This window comes from Siphateles boraxobius, unplaced genomic scaffold (genome assembly GCF_051911475.1).
Source record: "Siphateles boraxobius isolate OS27281-9 unplaced genomic scaffold, OSU_SipBor_1 22, whole genome shotgun sequence".
NCBI classification, from domain to species: Eukaryota; Metazoa; Chordata; class Actinopteri; order Cypriniformes; family Leuciscidae; genus Siphateles; species Siphateles boraxobius.
The window spans coordinates 40,250,063-40,277,116 of NW_027508833.1; the positions used below are offsets into that span (position 1 = coordinate 40,250,063).

Sequence of the window (27,054 nt, forward strand, 5' to 3'; positions counted from 1 at the left end):
GATTCTTGATAGTTGATAATATTTATTATATTCCATTGTATTAAGTGTTTATCTCGATAACTCCTGGTTGGTTGTGTTAATGTATGACTGTAATGGTACCTCAATAATGGTATGGCCAATTAAAACAGAGGCAGTGTGAGAATGCAAAAAGTTTCATGTAAATATTTATTCAAACTTGAAAAAAACATGAATAATAATATCAATAATCAAAAAATAGGGAAAACATTTATCCAAAACATCTAAATTAGATTTAAAGCAAAAATACCAAATAAAATAAAAAAATCGATTAAAACCAAATTAATCAACTAAATACATACAATTATCCCATATGAACCTCTAAAAGGTTGTAAATATGGAGCTCCTGATGGAACCCTTACGGTTCTATAACAGAACTTATTATTAGCATGTCTGTTGTGGGAATGTTCAGGGAAACAGGGATTGTCGACTGGATGCAGATGTACACAGCATCTGTCTGTCTGTCTATCTATCTATCCATCTATCTATCTATCTATCTATCTATCTATCTATCTATCTATCTGTCGCATCTATATCTATCTATCTATCTGTCCATCAATCTATCTATCTATCTATCTATCTATCTATCTATCTATCTATCTATCTATCTATCTATCTATCTATCTATCTATCTATCTATCTATCTATCTATCTATCTATCTATCTATCTATCTATCTATCTATTAATCTGTCTATCTGTTTGTCTATCTGTCTATCTATCTATCTGTCGCATCTATATCTATCTGTCTGTCTATCTATCCATCAATCTATCTGTCTGTCTGTCTATCTATCTATCTATCTATCTATCTATCTATCTATCTATCTATCTATCTATCTATCTATCTATCTATCTATCTATCTATCTATCTATCTATCTATCTATCTATCTATCTATCTATCTATCTATCTATTAATCTGTCTATCTGTTTGTCTATCTGTCTATCTATCTATCTGTCGCATCTATATCTATCTTTCTGTCTATCTATCTATCTATCTGTCTGTCTGTCTGTCTATCTATCTATCTATCTATCTATCTATCTATCTATCTATCTATCTATCTATCTATCTATCTGTCGCATCTATCTATCTATCTATCTATCTATCTATCTATCTATCTATCTATCTATCTATCTATCTATCTATCTATCTATCTATCTATCTATCTATCTATCTATCTATCTGTCACATCTATATCTATCTATCTGTCTATCTATCTGTCGCATCTATCTATCTGTCTATCTATCTATCTATCTATCTATCTATCTATCTATCTATCTATCTATCTATCTATCTATCTATCTATCTATCTATCTATCTATCTATCTGTCGCATCTATATCTATCTATCTGTCTGTCTTTCGCATCTATATCTATCTATCTATCTATCTATCTATCTATCTATCTATCTATCTATCTATCTATCTATCTATCTATCTATCTATCTATCTATCTATCTATCTATCTGTCGCATCTATATCTATCTATCTGTCTGTCTGTCTGTCGCATCTATCTATCTATCTATCTATCTATCTATCTATCTATCTATCTGTCTGTCGCATCTATATCTATCAATCTATCTGTCTGTCTGTCTATCTATCTATCTATCTATCTATCTATCTATCTATCTATCTATCTGTCTGTCTATCTATCTATCTATCTATCTATATATCTATCTATTAATCTGTCTATCTGTTTGTCTATCTGTCTATCTATCTGTCGCATCTATCTATCTGTCTGTCTATCTGTCTATCTGTCTGTCTATCTATCTATCTATCTGTCTATCTATCTATCTATCTATCTATCTATCTATCTATCTATCTATCTATCTGTCACATCTATATCTATCTATCTATCTGTCTGTCTGTCGCATCTATATCTATCTATCTATCTATCTATCTATCTATCTATCTATCTATCTATCTATCTGTCGCATCTATATCTATCTATCTATCTGTCTGTCGCATCTATATCTATCTATCTATCTATCTATCTATCTATCTGTCTGTCTGTCTGTCGCATCTATCTATCTATGGATCTGTCTGTCACATCTATCTGTCTGTCTGTCTATCTGTCTATCCATCTGTCTTTCTATCTATCTATCTATCTATCTATCTATCTATCTATCTATCTATCTATCTATCTATCTATCTATCTATCTATCTATCTATCTATCTATCTATCTATCTATCTATCTATCTATCTCTCTCAGCCTGCTCACACTGACCCCGTCACACAGTAAAGCAGAGCACCGTGTCATTAGGGGAATTGGTTCTCATGGCGAGAGAGCGAATCTGTGCCATCTGACGCTCAAGGATTTATGGGTTTAGTCAAAATTGCTTTTCCCAGCGCAGAGATTAATGTGTGTGTGATGTTGCGAGGCGATGTCCGCAGGCGAAGCGCTGAGGGGAATGTGAGCGCTGGAGATGTGCAGCATGCAGCTGGAGACGGTGCTCGTGTTCATGTGTGTGTGTCTGCTGGGAGCCGCCGGGAGATCCGCACACAGGAGACCACACAAACAAGACAGCATCAAGCAGAGCAGGTAATCGCCCTGTGCCAGCCCTGATCCCTGACGGCTGCGGATGCTTTCTCCCATCATGAGGCATAACATAGAAAATTATGTTTTATTGTAGTTTTCAATGCATATCTTTCTATTGCTTTCCAAAACGCTTTATAGCCTACGTTCTTGCATCATAAGGCATAACATCGAAAATTATGTTTTATTGTAGTTTTCAATGCAGATCTTTCTATTGCTTTCCAAAACGCTTTATACTTTCTTGCATCATAAGGCATAACATTGCAAATTATGTTTTATTGTTGTTTCAAATGCAGATCTTTCTCATGAAGTGCTGATGTTTATAGGCTACTTTTATCTTTGCGTATGTGAAATATTCTGCCAGTGCAAGGCGAGATTTCATATCGGTGTCTGAAGCTTGCTTTTCACCCTCTGGATAACGGCATCATGCCTTAAGATGTAGTAATCAGACAGCATATGGAGATTTCCTGGGAGTTTCTTATCAGTGATCCTCATCTAGTTCAGTGGCTGTAAACGTTTTAACTCTTGATGGAAAAGCCTCGAGCAGCTTCCTTTAAATCATCCTCATCTCGGTCAAACGGGTCTCGCTTTACACACAGGCTCCATGGGCTTTCCACTGCGATGCCCTAGAAGCATTTCAGCTCCACAAACATCCTTTCAGTGATCAGTTCTTAAAATAAGCATTTTTTCTTAATGTGAGGGACATTTTAATATTCTAATGAACCTTTTTTCAGTGTAGACCTCTAGGGTTCTTGACTCAGTTTTAAAGAACCCTTTATGCCAATATGTTTCTATATAAGGATAAATATCAGTAATGTTTAACAGATTTCATTTTTTTTCTAGTGATAATGTATGTTTACTAGCTGCTTACAGTAATGTATTTTTTTAATTAAAATTTAGTTTTTTTAAATTAATTTAGTTTTTTTTAATTAAAATTTAGTTTTTTTTTAAACTAAATCCATAAAATGATCCCATGATGGGAAAAGGTAAGGTTCTGTGCATGTATGAATCGACTGACAGAACCATTTCTTCTAAACGCTGCATGTTCTTTATCCATAGCAAAAAAGTATTTTCAAATATCTAAACATTATTTAATCAAGATACATTTACTGGAGAAGCAAAATGACAGATATTACTGTTGACTAAAAAATGCATCAAAATGAAGTGAGTTTGTGCTTAAATCAAGAACAAATATCTGCCACTGGGGTCAGAAAAAAAAATCAACTTAATTGACAAGATTGTGTTTCTAAAAATAATAATTTGTGTGAGAATGCAGGGTCAGAGTCAGTAGGTTCTTGTCCATGAGTAGCGTTTTTTGAAATAAGCAAAGACAATGCAATACACACACTGGCAGAGATCATCAGCAGGGAATCCAAGACACCCAATCCGAAGGGCAGAGACAAATAACAGATCGTAGTTCACAGGCAGTAGTCGGTGACAGGATAATCCGTAAATGTGGTCCAAAGCACAACAATAGTCCAAGGTAGGCAAACAGGTCAAAACCAGGCAAGCAGGGCTCCGCATTGTAGCAACAGCAAGACGATACTTCACAACAAATGAGAGAACAGACAGTGTATAAATAGTCCAAAGGTAATGACAAACAGCTGGAGCCCATTATGAGCCTGTACAGAGATTTCCGGGAAATGAAGTCCAAGAACCCAGCTGTTCAATATTCAGGGGATGGGGATCTAGTGTGAGTGGAGACAGCAGGCTCAGCAAGTGTAACAATTTGTTACATTTATACAGGGCTTTTCTGGTTACTCGAAGCTCTTCACATATGGAAGAGGAGAATCTCCTCAACCTCCACCGATGTGCAGCTCCACTGGATGATGAGACGTCAGCATACACACACAGACACACAGACACACAGACACAGAGAGAGAGAGAGAGATAGTGATGATCATTGTATATGGGGATGATTAGGAGGCCATGATGATGGATAAGGGACACTGGGCAAGTTTGTCCAGGACACCGGGGTTACACCCTTACTCTTCCGAAGGACATCCTGGGATTTCTAATGACCACAGAGAGTCAGGACCGCAGTTTAACGTCTCATCTGATGGACGGTGTTTATTACAGTGTAGTGTCCGCGTCACTTTACTGGGGCGTTAGGACCCACACAGAACACAGGGTGAACAGTGCCCTCTACTGGCCTCACCAAGAGTTTCCCCAGGAGTCTCCCATCCAGGGACTGACCAGACTCAGCCTTGCTTAGCTTCAGTGGGAAAACAGTCTTGGGCTACAGTGGGAAACCAGTCTTGGGCTTCAGTGGGAAACCAGTCTTGGGCTTCAGTCGGCAACCAGTCTTGGGCTTCAGTGGGAAACCAGTCTTGGGCTTCAGTCGGGAACCAGTCTTGGGCTACAGTGGGAAACCAGTCTTGGGCTTCAGTGGGAAATCAGTCTTGGGCTTCAGTGGGAAACCAGTCTTGGGCTTCAGTCGGCAACCAGTCTTGGGCTTCAGTGGGAAACCAGTCTTGGGCTACAGTGGGAAACCAGTCTTGGGCTTCAGTGGGAAATCAGTCTTGGGCTTCAGTGGGAAACCAGTCTTGGGCTTCAGTCGGGAACCAGTCTTGGGCTACAGTGGGAAACCAGTCTTGGGCTACAGTGGGAAAACAGTCTTGGGCTACAGTGGGAAACCAGTCTTGGGCTTCAGTGGGAAACCAGTCTTGGGCTTCAGTCGGCAACCAGTCTTGGGCTTCAGTGGGAAACCAGTCTTGGGCTTCAGTCGGGAACCAGTCTTGGGCTACAGTGGGAAACCAGTCTTGGGCTTCAGTGGGAAATCAGTCTTGGGCTTCAGTGGGAAACCAGTCTTGAGCTTCAGTCGGCAACCAGTCTTGGGCTTCAGTGGGAAACCAGTCTTGGGCTTCAGTCGGGAACCAGTCTTGGGCTACAGTGGGAAACCAGTCTTGGGCTTCAGTGGGAAATCAGTCTTGGGCTTCAGTGGACAACCAGTCTTGGGCTTCAGTGGGCAACCAGTCTTGGGCTTCAGTGGGAAACCAGTCTTGGGCTTCAGTCGGGAACCAGTCTTGGGCTACATTGGGAAACCAGTCTTGGGCTTCAGTCGGGAACCAGTCTTGGGCTACAGTGGGAAACCAGTCTTGGGCTACAGTGGGAAACCAGTCTTGGGCTTCAGTGGGAAATCAGTCTTGGGCGTCAGTGGGAAACCAGTCTTGGGCTTCAGTCGGCAACCAGTCTTGGGCTTCAGTCGGGAACCAGTCTTGGGCTTCAGTCGGAAACCAGTCTTGGGCTTTAGTCGGGAACCAGTCTTGGGCTTCAGTGGGAAACCAGTCTTGGGCTTCAGTCGGGAACCAGTCTTGGGCTACAGTGGGAAACCAGTCTTGGGCTTCAGTGGGAAACCAGTCTTGGTCTTCAGTCAGGAACCAGTCTTGGGCTACAGTGGGAAACCAGTCTTGGGCTTCAGTCGGGAACCAGTCTTGGGCTACAGTGGGAAACCAGTCTTGGGCTACAGTGGGAAACCAGTCTTGGGCTACAGTGGGAAACCAGTCTTGGGCTTCGGTCGGCAACCAGTCTTGGGCTTCAGTGGGAAACCAGTCTTGGGCTTCAGTGTGCAACCAGTCTTGGGCTTCTGTGGGAAACCAGTCTTGGGCCTCAGTGGGAAACCAGTCTTGGGCTTCAGTCGGCAACCAGTCTTGGGCTTCAGTGGGAAACCAGTCTTGGGCTTCAGTGTGCAACCAGTCTTGGGCTTCTGTGGGAAACCAGTCTTGGGCCTCAGTGGGAAACCAGTCTTGGGCTTCAGTCAGCAACCAGTCTTGGGCTTCATTGGTAAACCAGTCTTGGGCTTCAGTGGGAAACCAGTCTTGGGCTTCAGTGGGAAACCAGTCTTGGGCTTCAGTGGGAAACCATTCTTGGGCTTCAGTGGGAAACCAGTCTTGTGTTTCAACGAGAAACCAGTCTTGGGCTTCAGTGGGAAACCAGTCTTGGGCTACAGGGTGATATAGCTCCTGACTCCACTGGCAGATATTTGATCACGTTTCAAGTGTTAAACCCTTACTGTACGTTCACACTGCCGCCGACTTGAGCTTCCAAGGTCCCCTCAGGTCCTATAGCAAGCACAGCTGTCTTTGACAGCTTTGAACCGGTCACCCCTACTGAACTGAATGAGATAGTTGCACATTTACGCCCTGCTAACTGTCAAACGGATAGTATTCCATCATGTCTGTTTAAGGAGGTCTTCTGTTCAGTGGAGTCTTTTATTTTGAAATTTATTAATTTGTGTCTTAGTTCTGGCTGTGTTCCATCTTCTTTTAAACATGCCATAGTTCAGCCTCTCCTGAAGAAGAAGAACTTAGACCCTATGGTTTTGTCTAATTTTAGACCCATTTCTAAGTTTCCTTTTATTTCAAAGGTTTTGGAAAGAGTTGTGTTAATGCAGGTCCAAGAATTTTTAAAAACAGCTGATGTTTACGAACAGTTTCAGTCTGGTTTTAGGTCTCGTCACAGTACGGAGACTGCTCTATTAAAAGTTTTTAATGATCTGTTCTTACACCTTGATACTGGCAACTGTGCCATTTTAATTCTGCTTGATTTGACTGCAGCCTTCGACACAGTTGATCATAAAATTCTTCTGTGGCGCTTAGAGCACTGTGTTGGCTTAAAAGGCACTGTCCTAAAGTGGTTTGAGTCGTACTTAACAGACAGATCAATCTCAGTACAAATGGGACAGTTTTCATCCTCAGTGGCCCCTCTGACCTGTGGGGTACCGCAGGGGTCAGTTCTGGGTCCACTCCTATTTACCCTGTATATGCTACCATTGGGATTAATTTTCAGGAAGCATGGCATCTCCTTCCACTGCTTCGCTGATGATGTGCAGGTGTATCTTCCGCTAAAGGTTCCAGCTAAAGAATCTTTGCAGGCCGTGATAAACTGCATGAGCGATATTAAGAAATGGATGGACCTAAACTTTTTAAAACTTAATGAGAATAAAACGGAGGTTGTCTTGTTTGGTCGTCCAGAGTTGGTTCAGGTTCTTACCAGTGCCCTTGGCCAACTAGCACCTCACTTAAGATCCCATGCCAGGAATCTTGGAGTGATTGTTGATAGTGCTTTTAAACTGGATAAGCAGGTCAGTGCTGTGGTTAAGGCTAGCTTTTTTCAGCTTAGACTGATAGCTAAAGTCAAACCGTATCTGAGACAGGCTGACCTAGAAAAAGTCATTCATGCTTTTATTACCTCACGCCTGGATTACTGTAACTCCTTGTATACAGGCATTGGGAAGTCTGAGCTTTATCGTCTGCAGCTTGTACAGAATGCAGCAGCTCGTCTTTTAAGTGGCAGGAAGAAGCGGGAGCACATTACTCCTGTGCTCTCATCCCTTCACTGGCTTCCAGTAAAGTATCGGATTGATTTTAAGGTTATTCTATTTGTTTTTAAATGTATCAATGGGTTAGCCCCAGAGTACCTTACAGACCTTGTCACGTTGCATAGGCCCTCCAGAGACCTTCGTTCAGCCAGTCTGATGGTCCTGGAGGTTCCTAGATCGAAACGGAGATCCAGTGGTGATCGAGCTTTTTCAGTGGCAGGTCCCACTCTCTGGAACTCACTGCCTGTAGCTGTGCGGACTGCTAGTAGCTTGTCCACTTTTAAATCATTGCTGAAGACTCATTTGTTTGAAGTAGCTTTTGGCACAGGGGAGCTGCCTTGATGAATGTTATATTCTATGTGTACTTTTATTTTTAGCATTTGTTATTTTATTGTGTTTTTATTGTATCAGTCTGTGAATAATATCTTTGTGTTTTTATTGTGAAGTACTTTGGTAGGCCTTGGCCTTGGAAATGTGCTATATAAATAAATGTGACATTGACATTGACATTCCAAAGCTACCATAAGTCGTTCATTTTCAATGGAAGCTGGCTTCTCTCAGCTGCAAGGTGCGTCAAATCCATTGGCATCGCGTTTTGGGCGTTTTGAGCGTCAATCAGAAAGTTGAAAGTAGCTTAACTTTATGGTAATGAGCCATGACGCGGTTCAGCGTCAAGCAGCGGCAAAACGCCAGCAACCAATCAGAATATACGTCCTTCGCGCTGGCTGATTCCGGAGAAACACACAATGTAAACTTTCATTCCTACCAAAACATTAGTTCTGAGAAAATGAAGGAGAAGCTAATAATCGCTGGGTTTCCCATCATTTATGATATGACGTTGTTTGCTTATAGGGACCAGTTACAAAAGAACGAGGCATGGGATAAAATAGCTGGGATAGTTTACATTTTGTTCTTAAAGTTGAACTTATTTTAACTTGAATGACGTGTTTTTTAAAACGCTGTGACATGCGCGAGACGCGACAAAGGACACGAAGCTCGAGCACACAGTCTAGTGCGTGTTTACATAGTTAAATAGAAAAGCAGTGAAGTGGAATGCAAAAACACCAATCTCATGTGATATTTCAAGATGTGACACTTCTCTTCTCCCTGCTACGTCAGAGCGACCAAAGCGTCAACACGCTTCCCCATACTTTTTGACAAGCGTCCTTGACAGGGCGGCCAGAGCTTCTTTGCTGCTCAAGTCGGCGGCGGTGTGAACGTACAGTTAGGAGGTGCGTGATCTCCCTGCAGCTAACGGCAGATGATCTGTGCTGTGTCGTGCTAGTGGAGGAGATGCTGCTGGTTTGTTCTGGGGAACAGAGAGGATTTCTGCAGAGAGGATTATTAACCAGCAGCTGGTGAGCTCTCTCTCTCTCTCTCTATCTCTCTCTCTCAAACAGTGACATCACGTCAGACATCGCGGCCTGCTTCTGCTGCTCTGTTCTTCAGCTGTCGTTTGCACGTGACGACGAGGATGATGCGCTTGATTTGAGCTGAAAACAAAGATGCTTCAAAAATAGCTCGGATGCATGTGATTTACAACACAAGCTAGAATTGATTGGCGGCAATCACAAACATACAATAATGAAATGCAACACAAACATCCCTATGCTCATTTGTTATACAGTATACAGTGGTGGACAGAGTACAGCAATATAATAAAATAAAACTCCAGTAAAAGCATTAAGTACTTAAATAAAAGAAGGTTCTTGATTTAAAAAAAATGTAGCCCTACTTAAGTATTAAAAGTAAAAAGTACTGATTGATGAATGTTTATTTATTTTTTAATTTTATATACTGTATCACACTGCTCCATATACGTCTGTGTAATGCACTAGACACACAGATAGAGCTTAAATGGGTTACAGCTCAGTCTGACATCATTATGAATTATTGTCAAGTAAGCCAGCACTCCTCAATAAGGAAGATTATGTAGACAATTCATGTTTTGATCTGCAGGTAAGAAAACTTTTATTTTATAGTTATCTGAGAATGAGGCCTGGGGTTCATGAGAGAGTCCTGGCCTAGGATTTGGCCGTGGTTTTAGAGGGGTTGTCCCTGCTACCCTTCAGTCAAAGCAAAGTCCTTTGTTTTAAAGCAGCTTTACAGTGATAAAGGTCCTTGAGACATTTCTCTCTTTGAAGATGGCGTTCTGGTTGGCTATTACTGCTCTTAAGAGGGTAGGAGATTTGCATGCCTTGTCAGTTGCCTCCTCCTTCTTAGAGATTGCTCCGGGTTGGGTGAAAGTTGTTCTTAAACCCTAGACTGCATGGGATACATGCCTAATGTACCATTGAATACAGTTCTTCAATTCTGCAGGCCTTCCATCCTCCTGCTTTTGTGTCGGTGGAGCAAGAGCGGCTGAACTTACTTTGCCCTGTGAGAGCTCTGGAGATTTATGTACAGAGAACCTTCCAATGGTGGAAGTCTGAGTCTTCTGAGCAGACCATTAGTAAATAGACTGATTAAGTGGTTTCTGTTGCCTATGAGGAGCAAGACAAGCACTTGCCTCTGTGAGTAAGAGCCCATTCTTCCAGGAGTGTGGCCACTCAGAAAGCTTTATTATCTGGGTTCTCCCTCCAAGAAGTCTGTGATGTTGCGGGCTGGTCTTTCCCGCACACACTTGTAAGATTTTATAGTCTGGATCTGCCTTCATCTGTAGGCTCTCGAGTCCTGAGCTTGTGCATACACAGTCTCACACCAGGACAGGCACTCGTCAGTGGGCATTTTGTTAGCGTCATCTTTGGACAGCGCCAGCGTGTTTTTTTTTTTTTTTTAGACATGTTTTTATGAAATGTAGTGGAGTAAAAAGTATGATATTATGCTTTGGAATGTAAAAGCTTCCCAAAATAAAAATACTCGTACAGATACTTGAAAAAGCCACTTAAGTGCTGTAACGAAGTAAAAATACTTTGTTACTGTCCTCCAAATATTTTTAAATGTTTTATTAACAAAGTTCAGGAGGAGCACGTTCAGATAATCAACCTAATCAACATGAGAGGAGAGCATTTAGTTAATCAACTCAAATAACAAGATAAGAAGTGTATACATACAGCAGACTTACCTCTATTTAATTATATGTAAGTGCAGAACTCGTGAAAATGAGACCAATGTGAGTGCAGTGCTCTCCATTTAACACATTTGCTCATGTTGTTTACATCCACACTGCTGAATCACTGCAGATCCTGTTCATATGGCAGAGAATTTCATTTAATTCTGTTCCCTCACAGATTACGGAGAGAAACAACACGAGTGGATGGAGGAAGCCACAAGTCTGGCAGGTGCAATATCATTCAATATGGATTTTTGTCTTTTTTTTGTCTCTTTTGTTAGTATTGTAATAGTATAGTATTTAAAGACTTCTTTGCATAATGCTATATATTTTTAAACGGCTTTATGGTGTACATTGGGATGAGAAATACATTTTTGTCTTTTAACTTCATAATCTATCATTGGCACTACTTTTCTGTTGGATGTGGCAGCAACGCTTCGATTACAGTTATGAAAAAGTTATTTTTGGATGTTCTCTGAAAGCTCTGTGTTTTAAAACAGGAAAACGTTCCATGAAAGATATACAAATAATGTTTTTGTGCTAACGTTTTAAGAACATTATATACTCGATAACTAATGTTACTGGAAGAAGGTTTGTTCATAACTTTGAGAGAACATTGCCAGAACATTAGCCGAAGTCCTGTGAGCGTTCCCTGTCAGCTGGGATGTTGATTTGAGCTCCTCGTCCACACAGAGCTTCAGCTCACAGCTTTGTCTAATAGTTTTACTCTTATCATCATTTTAGCCCGATCTTCAGAAGAAGTCCAGACATGACAAAGTCTCCAATAACCAAATCAGAGCAGCTGTTGAGGATAGATGACCATGATTTTACAATGAGACCAGCGTTTGGAGGTGAGCATGAGCTTATAATATCCAGATCTGAGATATCTGTGCACAAACACTGAGAGTCACTCATGCTTGAATTTGTGTTGCAGATGCACATTTGTGGTTAACACTTAATGTTTTGTATTTATAGATGTTTTTAATGATTTAGTCCATGTTATGCAGTCTAATCTTATCTACTTTGAAATAACGTTCTTCCTCTGTGTTTCTGTCTTGTTTTCCAGTACAAATATCTAAACATTCTTAAGTCAAGATACATTTGATTTGATTCTTTTTTTTTTTTAAGTCTTTTTTGAAAATTGACTGAAAATGTAAAACATTGTTTTCACTTTGAATTAAGATTATTTTTCTGACCCCACTGGCAGATATTTGTTCTTGTTTTAAGCACAAACTCACTTCATTTTGATTAATCTTTCCGTAAACAAAACTTAATATCTTCACTCATTTTGTTTCTCCAGTAAATGTGTCTTGATTTAAGAATGTTTATATATTTTTGCAGGAAAACAACATAATTTTTTTAGTGTAAAACACTGGACAAACATTTATGCAATTGGCAAAGACTTTTGTTAATTTTTATCCATTTTTCATCCCCTGGGAATCAAACCCACAGCATTGATGCCGTTTGAGAAACATGTTAAAATACCTTTTTACTTTCTACTGTAGAGAAGAGCATCCGTTTAATAACTCGTAACATTACAACACTTTACATGAACTCGCTGGCATTGGCGTGTCATGTGTAGGCTATAATATTCTGGCACTAGTGAAGAGGAAGGCAGTGTCTGTCAGCTTCACTGGGATCGCTTGTGACCCACTTGCATTTGAGCGCTTGTGTTTCTGAGCTAAAATAGGCCACAAACACAGCGGCGCTAAATCCTGTCTGCTCACAGAAACCGCATTACCGTAGGCACCCTGGACATATTTTCTAGGATGAAATATTTTATGATAATGACATCCTTTCGTTTTAATCAATAAATACGAAACTGTCAGAAGTGAGAAGTGAAACGGGTTTCTCTCCGACAGGACCTCCGATTCCTGTAGGTGTGGATGTTCAGGTGGAGAGCCTCGACACCATCTCTGAGGTTGACATGGTGAGTGTTTGAGCACATCATAAGTGTTGTTGTTATTATTATTATTATTATTATTATTATGACACAATTCTAGCTCTTGAGTTAAAGTACAGATCTGGGTTATTAAGGGTTATTATACAGTATTGGCCTAAAGTGATGTGACAAAATTATTTGGCAAAAAAAGGCAAACTACAGCTACTGAAAAAAGCATACACTGACTACGGCATAACCAGTAATTTATATTTCACCAGTCCTCTCTTGTTGTTCCATTTGTTCATGATTTCTTCATGATTTCTTTGTATGACAGCCTGGTCCAAAATTATGTTGCACAATTTGTGTTATATAAATATTAATATTTAAATAAGGTGAAGATGTGTATTTTCCTCGGCCAGGCATCACTTTTGGACACTACTGTATGTTACTGTCCACCAGAACTTGGGAATGTTACTGTACTGTTACTGTACTATAATGTTACTGTATATACTGTTACTGTACTATACTGTACCGTTACTGCACTATACTATGTTGTTACTGTACTTACTGTTACTGTACTATACAGTTACTGTACTTCACTGTCACTGTACTGTACTATACTGTTACTGTACTTTACTATGCAGTTACTGTACTGTAGTTACTATACTATACTGTTACTGTACTATAGTTACTGTACTATAATGTTACTGTATGTACTGTTACTGTACTATACTGTACCGTTACTGCACTATACTATGTTGTTACTGTACTTACTGTTACTGTACTATACAGTTACTGTTACTGTACTTTACTATGCAGTTACTGTACTATACAGTTACTTTACTATACAGTTACTGTACTATAGTTACTATACTATACTGTTACTGTACTATAATGTTACTGTACTATAATGTTACTGTACTATACTTAAATCAAAGGGATACTTGCGTCTGGATGAGTCATGTGGAAAGTGTTGATGAATATTTCAGTACAGTATTGTGTTGCTTGGTGGTTATTAATCATTAAATGTAACACTAATGTCAGTATTCATATTGCTTTGCGTCGTATGTAAGATCGTCCCTCGCCTCAATTTAACTGCTTTAAATGTTTTCGATTCTGTGTTAATATCTCAGTATGTTTAACATCTGATGTTTCCCATCAGGATTTTACGATGACGCTGTATTTGAGGCATTACTGGAAAGACGAGCGCTTGTCCTTCCCGAGCACCAACAATCAAAGCATGACGTTCGACAGCCGGCTTGTGAAGAAGATCTGGGTGCCCGACATGTTCTTCGTTCACTCCAAAAGATCTTTCATCCACGACACAACGACGGACAACGTGATGTTACGCGTGCAACCGGACGGCAATGTCCTCTACAGTCTGAGGTGAACCTGTCAGAAACCAGATGTTAATGAGCCTCTAATCATCTCATTTCTGAATTTAACTTCAAATTAGGATATGGCATAAAACATTTGAGAGTAAGTCAGTGTTTCCATCGCATGTGTTCAAGAGACTGAAATCTTTACTTCCTGGGATATTGGCTCGACATATCAGTGATAAACTAAGTTCTGCAATCGGCTGTTTTTCCCGTTTATGCAATCATAAATTAGTGTGTCTCAGAGCGTTAGACGAAACACAGTAAACGCTGTCGTGTTCTCTGGTGTTCGGATGCTGGTGTTCGGGAACACACTTGTGTGTGTGAGACGCTTCTGGAGGGAATTAAACCAAATCATTCTGATCACACACTTCGACTCCGGCGTTTCAGAAACACCAAACACACATCTGAGATGCTGCGATGCCACTGGTCCACTGGTTACTCCAGTTATCCAATCAAAGCTGACGCTAAGGAAAAGTCACATGAGGTTTTGAGGGATTTATTCTGTAAATGTGTTTCCATTGTAGTCTATGTGAGTGTCTTCTTGTTGAATAAAAAATAATCCGCCTCAATTAAGCGCATAGGTTTTTTTATGCACATTTTTAGAAGTTATGCACATCTTGAAGTTTCCATCCAGCATTTATTAAGTGATATCCAAAAATTCAAAATAGGCGGTTGGAAAATGACAATCATATGACAAATGGCAATACAGCTCAAACTATTCAATATGCAAAGACCATAAACTACACAAAATAGATTATATTTTGCTATATATATTGCTAACTCTTAAAATGCAATTATCAAGGCCCAATGTACTCATGATGAAGTCCCACCCCCCCCCCCCACCCCCCCCCCCCTTCTTTGCTAAGAAGTGAAACGAGTTCAAAATACCTTTGCATGGATATACCCCTTAAGATGAATATGTAAATATGTGCTGCACTTTCCGATTAAAAACAGAATAAACAGAGAAAACAGCAGTTCAGAAAGCATATGATCATAGTGATGTGAATATGTTTGAAGCAGCTCTGAGATTCAGATCTGCAGTCACGTCACATTTATTAATACAGCATTTTATACAATAGATTGCTTTACAGTATTAAACATGAAAAACAGTGTCAGTGTCGCTTTAGATAATAATTACAGCTTCGGGTTCTGCTATAAAACGTCTCTCAGTGTGTTCATGTTTTTACTACCGTCTGGACAGAAGAAATGAAACGGAGAAGATTAACACCACAGAGAAGGTGGAGCCTCAGAGCCACACCCACATATTACATCATCACCACCGACCAATGGGAGTTTGAAGGTGTTTACCAGCCGGAGCAAACGTTTCCAGAAAGTTCACTTTGACAAGCTGTTTCTAACTCCAGAAACAAACTCCACTGTTAGTGTTTGAAATGACGACACGCCAGTTTGTTCTTGAAGTATTTTGGGGCCTATACATCTCCTGTTTCCTTTAAGAAGAAAATGGTAAAATACATAAAACCAATCATGTTAAAAATTTGAACTACACAACTGACTAAGATTTAAATAAGGACCTTTTCATTAAAATGGATCTCCATATTGACAGTTATGTTCTTTTTAGCGGTCTGGTTCCGTCCATCGAGAAGAGACTAGAAACTCAAGAGATTAAGCTGAATAAAAATAACAGTAGCAAAGCTCTTCCATAACATATTTAAACATCAAACAACGTGTAAATAACAGAAGATGAACTGGTCCGTTTCCAGTCCACTTCCGATGCCTGTCTGAACTAACTCTCGATGTCTCGTGTGTTGTTGCAGAGTGACAGTCACTGCCATGTGTAACATGGACCTGAGTCGGTTTCCATTGGACACACAGACGTGCTCACTAGAGATTGAGAGCTGTACGTACACAAACACATCACACATTTCTGCATGCCATCTTCACTTACGTCCATGTGAATGTGGTGTCGTTGAACTGAAGAATTAAGATGCATGTGGTGCTGGTCATTTATGTGATGATGTGGATTACATGTGTTGCTTTCTCAGATGCGTACACTGACGACGATCTCATGCTTTACTGGAAGAAGGGCAACGAGTCGTTGAACACCGACGACAGGATTTCTCTGTCTCAGTTTCTCATCCAGAAGTTCCACACCACAACTAAACTAGCGTTCTACAGCAGCACAGGTACAGCGTTCATGCTCTCAATTCATATCTGATATGTTTTATGCTGAAATCTTAAGCTTGGCTTGGCAGTGTAGCAGCACCAAATTCTTTGAACACTGCAACAAACGATCTTACTTTTTTCCTAGTGCAAATATATAAACATTCTCAAAGTACATTTACTAGAGAAACAAAGTGACTTCTGTTTAGTCTTGCTCGTACATTCAACAACAGCCTGATGATCTGCATCAGCATGACTTCAAGCTATCTCTGAAACTGTTCGCTATTGGTGAGAATAAAAAATCCAACCAACATTCACCTTCTGCCATTTAATCTCACTGTCTTTGCAAAGAGTTTAACTTTTCTGATGAATCTTCTTCAGATAAAATATGAGATAACGCTCTTCAGTTGTGTGTCCTTCTCATCCACAGAATCATTCAGTATCATTTCTTTCCTAATTCTAGTATTTTCTTTCTGGTTTTTGTTACGATGAGCTTCACAGATTCCCAGCTAACGGGGAGCGTTTTCAGAATGTTGTGGTAAGGTTCTCTCAAAGTTATGAACAAACTTTTAGTGACGTTAATAGAACGTTAGTTCAAAGATATCTGGTCTTTAATAATGTTTTTAAAACATTAGCACAAAAACATGATTTATACATCGTCCATGGAATGATTTTCTGAAAATTTTTTGTTGAAAGTTAGTCTATTTTTAAACATTACTACTTACTACTTTCTTTCAAATAGTTCAGAGAAAAATGTTCCCATAATACTTGCAAATCAATAAAACTTTCGTATAACCAAGAAATTATTTTTTTTGTTTAAAAAAATAGATGTTTTGAATGTTCAAAGAACATTCAGAAATAACGTTTTCATAAAATGTTTTTATAACATTTTTTGTTAGCTGAATATATAATATGTTGTTAAATATGCATGATTTCAGAACTGTGCTTTTGTTGGCACACTTATCGCTGTGCTTTTCTCGATTGTTATCAGAGTTCTTCAATATTGCATCTGCGGTTACACTACAGTTAGTTCTGGTCCTCGAGCAGCGTACAGTAACGGTTCAATAGCAGTGTGTTATTTTCAACCAGCAGTCTCAGAGTGCAGGCTCGTGTTCATCAGCTCTGTCCTAACCTGGTCTGAGACGTCTGGTCTGAGACGTCTGGGATGAGAGTGCTGGTCTGAGACGTCTGGTCTGCGACGTCTGGGATGAGAGTGCTGGTCTGAGACGGCTGTGTCAGAGACGTCTGGTCTGAGACGGCTGTGTCAGAGACGGCTGTGTCAGAGACGTCTGGTCTGAGACGTCTGGTCTGAGACGTCTGGTCTGAGACGTCTGGTCTGAGACGGCTGGTCTGAGAGTGCTGGTCTGCGACGGTTGTGTCAGAGACGTCTGGTCTGAGAGTGCTGGTCTGCGATGGCTGGTCTGAGACGGCGGTGTCAGAGACATCTGGTCTGAGAGTGCTGGTCTGAGACGGCGGTGTCAGAGACGTCGGGTCTGAGATTGCTGGTCTGAGAGTGCTGGTCTGAGACGTCTGGTCTGAGAGTGCTGGTCTGAGACGGCGGTGTCAGTGCTGGTCTGAGACGGTGGTGTCAGAGATGTCTGGTCTGAGATTGCTGGTCTGAGAGTGCTGGTCTGAGACGTCTGGTCTGAGAGTGCTGGTCTGAGACGGCGGTGTCAGTGCTGGTCTGAGACGGCGGTGTCAGAGACGTCTGGTCTGAGACGGCGGTGTCAGAGACGTCGGGTCTGAGAGTGCTGGTCGGAGAGTGCTGGTCGGAGAGTGCTGGTCTGAGACGTCTGGTCTGAGAGTGCTGGTCTGAGACAGCGGTGTCAGTGCTGGTCTGAGATGGCGGTGTCAGAGATGTCTGGTTTGAGAGTACTGGTCTGAGACGGCGGTGTCAGAGACGTCGGGTCTGAGAGTGCTGGTCTGAGACGTCTGGTCTGAGAGTGCTGGTCTGAGACGGCGGTGTCAGAGACGTCTGGTCTGCAGCTGCACCTGAGCTTTTAACAGTGACTCGCTGAATCATTCATTTGGAATTATTTTCATTGGCGGTGCAAACAAACATCGATGGTATTAGGGCTGTTTACACCTGGCCACTTCATGCGTTTTCTGTGATCTGGTTGCTATCCGATCGTGAATAGATCAGGTGTAAATGCCCTCCAAAACGCATTTGAGACGGATTTAAATCTGATCACTTAAACCACTTCAGGAGGAAGTCTGAGACGCTTTCCAGACGAAACTGCACAAGTGTAAATGCATCTGGTTGTTGACACCACGGCGATATCCACGATGGATGAACCTGCGGCGGCGTGTAATTCCCAATGCGGCTCAGCGGTTTTATATTCCGCCCGAGAGACGTCAGAATGAGTTTAGTCTCAGTAAGTCCACAAGAGTATTTAAGCACCATATTTGGAGAATTGTCCACACCGGGATCGAAAAACAGACTCCACTTTGAAGAACAGACAGTAGAACTCCAGCACACCAGTGTGCAAATGATATAACACCACATTTCAGTCTGGATTCACTCCTCCACGTTCAAGTTCACATAATGAGTCTCAATAGATTCATGCATTCAGATCCTCCGACTCATTCAACCATTGCAAGCAATGAAAGAATACCCAACAATAATCAGGTGAGATCTCCTCTATCAAAGGGCATAAAACATCCTCAAAATAGGCTAAATTTTAAAAGAAATCAAACCGGAGAGCAGCAGCAGCCAAACACGCCAGCGTTCGCTCGGACCGGCAGGAACATCATGGCCCATATCGCAAATCAAAGTGAAAGTAAGTTGCAGACGCTTAACACACAATCATCATCATTAAAAGTAAAGAAACAAAATGATCTTAGCAGTGCTGTTGCCGCTCTCTCTTATTGCTGTCTTTGATTTTGAAATTAGCTGATGATCAATACATGTAGATCATATCTGTTGCTTTCGGTGACGTGAACTCCATTAAATCTGCATATAGCACGGGAACTGAAGATCGGATTTATATCCGTTTTGCAACAACACATTTATGTGACGAGGTGTAAATGGAATCGTTTTGATAAATTAGATAGCTGTCTGATCAGTAAAAACAGATGAAGTGACCAGTTGTAAACAGGCCCATTGTCTTTAAAATGTAAGTTACTCCACATTAAAGTGACCCTGTTATGCTTTTTTAAATATTACCTCTCATGTAGTATCCACTTTGAGATTAATACAGTAAAACCCTCATCATTACTGATCGTATCACTGTGTATAAAGAGCTGAGATTCAGATATGATAATGAGTGTTTGGTTTCTGACCAATCACAGCAGACTCGGCCATGTGACCAATCAGAACAGAGCAGGCTCTCGGAGAGGCGGGGTTTATAGAGACTGAATCCGTGATCGAACCGTTGCAGACACCGTGAGAAAAGATCTGATGCTACAATGTATATTATGAGAAAATTAAAGTGATTTTAGACTTGGATGCATGTAAACCTGTTGTAGGAGACTTCAAAACAAAATTAGGCAAGGCAAGTTTATTTGTCTAGCACATTTCATACACAATGGTAATTCAAAGTGCTTTACATAGAATAAATTAAAATAATCAAAAGAAATCAGAATAATTAAAACAGTTTAGAATAAAAAAATAAAATACAGTTCAAACAGTCACAATGGTAATTCAAAGTGCTGTACATAGAGTAAATTAAAATAATCAAAAGAAATCAGAATGATTAAAACAGTTTAGAATAAAGAATAAAATAAAATACAGTACAAACAGTCGGACGAACAGTGGCACAGTGCTCATCCAGTAAATGCACAGCTAAAAAGTGTTTTGAGTCTGGATTTGAATATGACTGTAGGAGCACATCTTATCTCTTCTGGAAGCTGGTTCCAGCTGCGGCTGGCATAGTAGCTAAAAGCAGACTCGCCATGCTTAGAGTGAACACTTGGTATTTCTAGCTGATGTGATCCTAATAATCTGAGTGATCTGTTGGGTTTATATTCAGTGAGCATATCTGCAATGTATTGAGGTCCTAGGTCATTGAATGATTTATATACCAGTAATAATACTTTAAAATTAATCCTAAATGTAACTGGCAGCCAGTGTAAAGACCTGAGGACTGGTGTGATGTGTTCATATTTTCTGGTTCTGCTCAGCGTTCTGTATGAGCTGCAACTGTCTTATGGTGTTTTTGGAAAGGCCAGTGAGGAGTTCATTACAATAATCCACCCTACTGGTGATGAAAGCATGCACAAGTTTCTCTAAGTCTTGACTGGAAACAAAGCATCTAATTCTTGCAATATTTTCAGGTGATAGTATGCTGATTTAGTTATTGCTTTGACATGACTACTGAAACTAAGGTCTGACTCTAGAGACACACCAGATTCCTGACTTGATTTTTAGTTGTTTGACCCCTAGACTGAAGGTATGCGTTCACCTTGAGAACTTCATCTTTGTGTCCAAACGCAATGACTTCAGTTTTGTCTTTGTTTAACTGAAGAAAGTTTTGGTACATCCAATTGTTTACTTCATCAATGCATTGGCAAAGGGAGTCAATGGGGCTGTAATCGTTAGGCGATAGGGATAAGTAGAGCTGTGTGTCGTCTGCATAGCTGTGGTAAGCGATTTGGTTATTTCTCATTATTTGGCTCATTGGGAGCATGTACAGGTTGAATAGGAGTGGCGCAAGAATTGAGCCTTGAGGGACTCCGCATGTCATGGATGTCTACTCAGACTTATGATCTCCAATAATCACATAATAACCTCTCCCTACCAAGTATGACCTGAACCATTTTAGGACCATCCCAGAAAGCACGACCTAGTTTTCCAGCCTGTCGAGAAGTATTTTGTGATCGACAGTGTCAAATGCAGCACTGAGGTCGAGTAGTACCAGCACTGATAATTTGCCTGTATCAGTATTTAAGCGAATATTGTTTATTATCTTTATGAGCGCGGTCTCTGTGCTGTGGTGCGGTCGGAAACCAGATTGACCAGACAATTAGGAACCTTTAACATAACATAATAGGGTCACTTTAACCTGAAGTTTATTGAAATATGTCCAGCAACATCTCAGAAACAGTCCAAGCTGTAGTTCTAATGTGGTGTTTTCGAGTTATAAACAGACACTAGCAAATTAAATGAAGTCTACGAAACAATTGTATGTCGAGCCATACCTGCAACACTTTACATCTAAGCCCTGTTTCCATGTGTTTTAACATCCCCCCGTTATGTTGGTGGAACACCATGTCTAAATGTCCAGCTAAACAACTTCTACAGTCGCGAGTCTTGTGGAGAGTAGCGCTGTGTGAAGAGGAATGAAACGATCTGGCCGTTTTCTTTGAGTAACAGTACATTAATAATATTGTAAAAATGCACCTACAACTTAACACTGCCGTATCATCACAGCACTTTAATCCAGATTTATCTTTTCCAGGCTGGTATAATCGGCTCTACATACACTTCACTCTCCGGAGACACATCTTCTTCTTCCTGCTGCAAACGTACTTCCCCGCGACGCTGATGGTCATGCTGTCCTGGGTGTCGTTCTGGATCGACCGCAGAGCTGTGCCTGCAAGAGTTCCTCTCGGTAGGATAAAACTCCTCAAACTCTTGTGGTGAACTATATAGACATTCCTTAATCCCTCAGTAATTATTGTAGTGTAAGTAAGAGATTATTCAGTTGTATGGAGATCATCTTAAAAATCAGGCTGCAACCTGCAACACTGCAAAAATGTATTTCTTACTTTGTATTTTTGTCTTATTTACCAGTACAAATATCTAAACATTCTTACATCAAGCAAAATGACCGGATATTAAGCCTTGCTTTCATTCAAATTGAGTTAATGCTTAAAATAAGAACAAATATCTGCCAGTGGTGTCCGCAAAATAACCTTCTTTTCCCTTTGAATTAAGTTGATTTTTATGACCCCATTGGCAGATTTTTTTCCTGTTTAACCCTAAACTCACAAATATTTTATACATTTTTCAGTAAACAAGACTTAAAGCTTTTTCCTTGTGTTACGCAGCACGTTTGGAGACTTCATGCACTCGATTGAGGGGGGGTTGATTGGGGGGGGTTGTTATTTTGTACTTAATGTTATTTTGTAACATTAACAAAATAATGTTATAAAATTCATATTGTGTAGTGGTCATTTGGGACACAACAAATGTTTATAGCGAAGTCTGCGAACATCGAAGCGAGCGTTTTTAAATTGGTTGGGCACATTCGAAAGAGCCTTTGAATTGGGACAGGCTTCGTCGCGCCGCTGTGATTAGGCCTTCGAAGATGCAGCTTCTGAATATGGATACAGTTTATATGTGAATATAAGCTATAAATTAAATCTGTTGACCATTTAAAGCGATCATGTCTGTTCAGAAGACTTGAGTTAAACTGCTCCATTCATTTGAATTCATTTTGAGGATATCTGTATGACCGTTTTGAAGCGTCTGGGTTTTTAGGTGAATAGACTTTCAATGGAGGTACATGTTTAGAATATTAGATATTTACTTTACTAAGTGTTTTCTACCTACTGTACTAACAAGACTAAAAACTGAGGAAGAAAATATTCCAACGAATCCAAAAATAAATAAAAATAAATAAAAGAAAATAAATCCAACGAATGCTTTCACACAGGCATCACGACAGTTCTTACGATGTCCACCATCATCACCGGAGTCAATGCCTCCATGCCCAGAGTCTCCTACATCAAAGCTGTGGACATTTACCTGTGGGTCAGCTTCGTCTTCGTCTTCCTCTCTGTCATCGAGTACGCTGCCGTCAACTACCTGACCACCGTACAGGAGCGCAGAGAGAGGAAACTCAGGAATCAAGTAAGACGCCACTTTCTTTGTGGTGCTTTGCCAAAATAATGACTATGTAATGCTGGTAGACCAAGATGGAAGAGGAAAAGAGTGAAGCAGAGAAATCATGAAGAAAATTCCCCATTTAGAGCCAGTGTAAGGGGTTGCACACCAGTGGAGGACAGTAAAATTCAAAAAATGCTTTTCTAACTTAGTATTTTTGTCTTGTTTCCAGTCCAAATATATTTTTAAAAAAAATTTTAAATCAAGATGCATTTGCTAGATGAGTAAAGTGACATGAGATATTATGTCCTGTTTGCCGGGGGAATTAATCAAAATTAAGTGAGCCAATGGGGTAAGAAAAATAATGTTAATTCAAACAGAAACAAGATTATTTTTTTACCTCATTGGCAGATAATTTAGCTTGTTTTGAGCAAAAACTCACTTAATTTTGATTTATTTCCCCAGAAAACAAGACTTAGGCCTAATATCTTATTTCATTTTACTACTTTAGTAAATGGGTCTTGATTTAAGAAAAGGAAACAAGACAAAAATACTAAGTTAGAAAAGCATTTTTTGCAGTGTAAGGAATTAGTTTTCCTCAGTTACAGTACTTAAATACATGTTCAAGTATCTGTGCTATATCAGAGTATTGTCTGTTAGGAAACATTTACTTCACTACATTCTAAAGCATAATGTCATTATTTTTATTCCATTTCATTAAAAACATATTGTTCCTTGTTATTTCGAAATTAAGAAATTGCCAACTGATACCCAAGCCGAGACACGATAGCGATGTAGGATTCGTGAATGAGCTGATTCTTTCCAAGGAATAAGTTAAATTAGTTGACAAATCGCACTGAAGGATTCATTCATGAATCAGACTGATCCGATCGCAGCGAATCTTGAGTCAACTCAGCGATTCAATGATACAGACAAAATGATCAATAGCGCTGATTTTGTCAGAGCTTGAATGGCACGAAAGTTGCTAATGCCAAATTTGAGTATTAATATATCCTATTTAGGTCATGTGAGTCAGTTATTTGTGAACTAAATCTGCTGTAAAAGTATAATAATAAGTATAATGTATAACAAGTAAAACTTAAACTGACTAGTACTGACTAGGATAAATAATAAACATGGTTCATTGATCAGCGCTTTATTAATACTTAATAATTAAGTAAAAAAAAAAACATAAATCAAAAAATGTATTAATCATATTTTATTAGGGTATCTGTACCTTTCCTCACATCCTTGATTTGTGTACTACATCCACCACTGTCCATCCCACGGCGCTACTTTTCCATTGTTTTTTCAATGTAAATGCAACAGACAGACGTCTTTAACCATTGCACTCGTGTCTTTTTCATTGTCTCGCGTACGACACAAAAATACGCACCTCTAGACCTTGTGTTTTTCCCCCGTTTCACTGACCTTCGTCTCTTACGTTCTATATGAACCGGCCCCTAACATGTCTGTCTCTCCTGTGTTTATGGCTCGACGTTGCAGTTGCCTTGCACATGTGGAATAGCAAACCCAAACGAGGACATGATGATGACCACATTTTACAGCGACGGGGATCCCAACACAACGGGGACTTACGGGATGCCGGAGAACGGCGGGAGGCAGGAGAGGATCCTGGCCCAGCTTACCCTCGCCGACGGTCAGAGTACGAGTCGGGTCAGAAGCTCACGGGGCTACGTCAACATCTGGATAGACACTCATGCCATAGACAAGTACTCACGAGTGATCTTTCCCGCCGCGTACACCCTCTTCAACATCATCTACTGGTCCATCTACTCCTAACCAGATCAGTCCAGTCCAGCGGCTCAGAGAGCGCTGCGTCTCTCCGCCTTCATGATCCAGTCTCTCGAACGCTTTTTTCTGTTTGTGGAGTTTGTTTTTGTTATTTAATGACAGCAAATTTTGAGGATATATTTGTTTGAATAATTTATTTGTCACAAATAAAAAGTAGAAAATGTCTAGGAATCAGAGAACTGATCTGGGAAAAGCAGCCCTTTAAAGGCCCTGATATACGATATGATATATCGGCGATTAGATGAATATGTAAATATGTGCTGCACTTTCCTCTCAATAACAGAGTAAAAAGCAGTTCAGAAAGCATCTGATAATAGTGATGAGGATGTTTGCCCTGAGATTCAGATCTACAGTCACGTTTATTCATACAGCACTTTATACAGTAGATTGCTTTAAAGCAGTGGCTTTACAGTATCGAACATGAAAAACAGTGTCAGTGTCTCTTTCAGCTTCAGTTTCTGCTATAAAGCGTCTCTCAGTGTGTTCATGTTTTTACTGGCGTCTGAACAGAAGAAATGAAGATTTACACCTCAGAGAAGGCGGAGCCTCAGAGCCACACCCACATATTACATCATCACCACCGACCAATGGGAGTTCAGAGGTGTTTACCAGCCGGAACGAACCTTTCCAGATAGTTCACTTTGACAAGCTGTGTTTTTAACTCCTGAAACGAACTCTAAACGAGTTCGTTTTGACCTGGTTTTGTTCAAAATTACATCACACCAGTTCATTCTTTGATTTCGCTTGAAGTATTTCGGAGCCATTATCAAGCTACAAATATCACTACCCAGTTAACAAACATCTGTTCTAAGAACATTTAGCTAAAATTCCCATTAAGTTATGAAAACATGAATGTTGAATGTTCGGAATGAACTGAATGTTCAAAGCAGTTTTATTAAGAAGATGTGAAGAGGATCTGTGTAAATGTACAGCAGCTCTTCACACAAGACAGGAGATTCTGTAACAAAGATGATTTCATAATTCAATCATAAATCAAGTTTCCTCACTCTGCTGGCGTTCACATGAACCTTTCTGCATGATTTCGATATTTAATATTGACATGTTGAAGATAAAACCTTTATAACACAACATTACAATATCTATATTTACTAATGCTTTTTATAATGTAATTTTTCATGTTTACTATTAACTGTGCTGTGTTGCATATTAGAAATGAAAAAAGCATAGTTTATTTTTATGCTTATTTGTATTCAACAGAAGAAATACAAACCATCAATATTGTTTGATTCTGCATTGTGCATTACTCTTCTGAACATATGGATGAATTTAAACCATTGTTTTTAATCCTTCTGAAACATAAATGACCGTTGTTCTTATTATGGATGGTCTATAATCTCTGCTAACGGATGTGAGGTGAACGCTGGGCTTCAGACGCGTCTCACTGGACTCTGACTGATACCAGCTTGTAGTTATTGTTCGTGTCATGACTCTTAGGATCATATTTTGTGTTTTAGCTCATGATTTACACTTTTTATGATTGTTGTAGAATTTTATACCAACTGTATTTAAACCTGTGACGACTTATCACACTAGACATAAATACACAGTGTTTTATTAAGCTTCTTGTTTCAAGTTGTTTTAATAAATGCTATTTCCATTACACATGCATTTATTTTCTGAAATGCACACTGAAGTACAGTAAGGTTCCTTATTGGCATCGATGTTTCCATGAAGAACTTTTAGAGAAGAATCCATTTCACAAAATTATGAGAGTGGAAAAAGTTCTTTAAATTTTGTGAAAATTTTTCACATAAAAAAAAAATGCAAAAACTGTTCAGTGAAAGTTTATTTGCGTAACCATTTTCTGTGTTCTTCATCGCAATAGTCTCCTCTCTGATGATTCAGTGATTTCTTGTTTGCTCTGTGCATTTATATTTTTTTCTGTTTTGAATGTGCATGATCTGTGAATGGGAATCTAACCTTGTTTGATCGGTACCACTTCACACGATAAAAACGTTTCTGTCAACGCAGGATCAGTTTAACCCTTATGTTGGGGATGTTTTCAGCCACTATGGGGTATTTTTGAGTCTTAAATTGGCCATAACTTTCTCCGTGTTTCAGCAAATGGAATGATTTTTGGTGACAAATCTTAGTTTGACACATATTTTGGGAAAATACTTTGAAAATTTTCAAAAACTCAACAGTACA

At 39.8% G+C, this 27,054-nt stretch overlaps 1 protein-coding gene across 1 annotated transcript; it reads left to right on the forward strand.

The window, feature by feature from the left end:
• Positions 1–2,331: 2,331 nt before the first annotated feature.
• LOC143747371 (gamma-aminobutyric acid receptor subunit rho-1) lies at positions 2,332–26,514 on the forward strand. The gene is made up of 10 exons (XM_077240139.1): positions 2,332–2,553; positions 11,098–11,148; positions 11,664–11,770; positions 12,782–12,849; positions 13,964–14,187; positions 15,956–16,038; positions 16,184–16,324; positions 21,701–21,853; positions 22,901–23,097; positions 24,577–26,514. The coding sequence occupies exons 1-10, from the start codon at positions 2,438–2,440 to the stop codon at positions 24,871–24,873; spliced, it is 1,437 nt and encodes a 478-aa protein (XP_077096254.1). The 5' UTR covers positions 2,332–2,437; the 3' UTR covers positions 24,874–26,514.
• Positions 26,515–27,054: the final 540 nt, after the last annotated feature.

Coding starts and splice junctions, on each gene's coding strand:
- LOC143747371 (XM_077240139.1), top strand. CDS start 2,438: ATGTGCAGCATGCAGCTGGAGACGGTGCTCGTGTTCATGTGTGTGTGT. Junction 14,188..15,955: donor AATGTCCTCTACAGTCTGAG/GTGAACCTGTCA, acceptor GTGTTGTTGCAG/AGTGACAGTCACTGCCATGT. Junction 21,854..22,900: donor GCCTGCAAGAGTTCCTCTCG/GTAGGATAAAAC, acceptor GCTTTCACACAG/GCATCACGACAGTTCTTACG.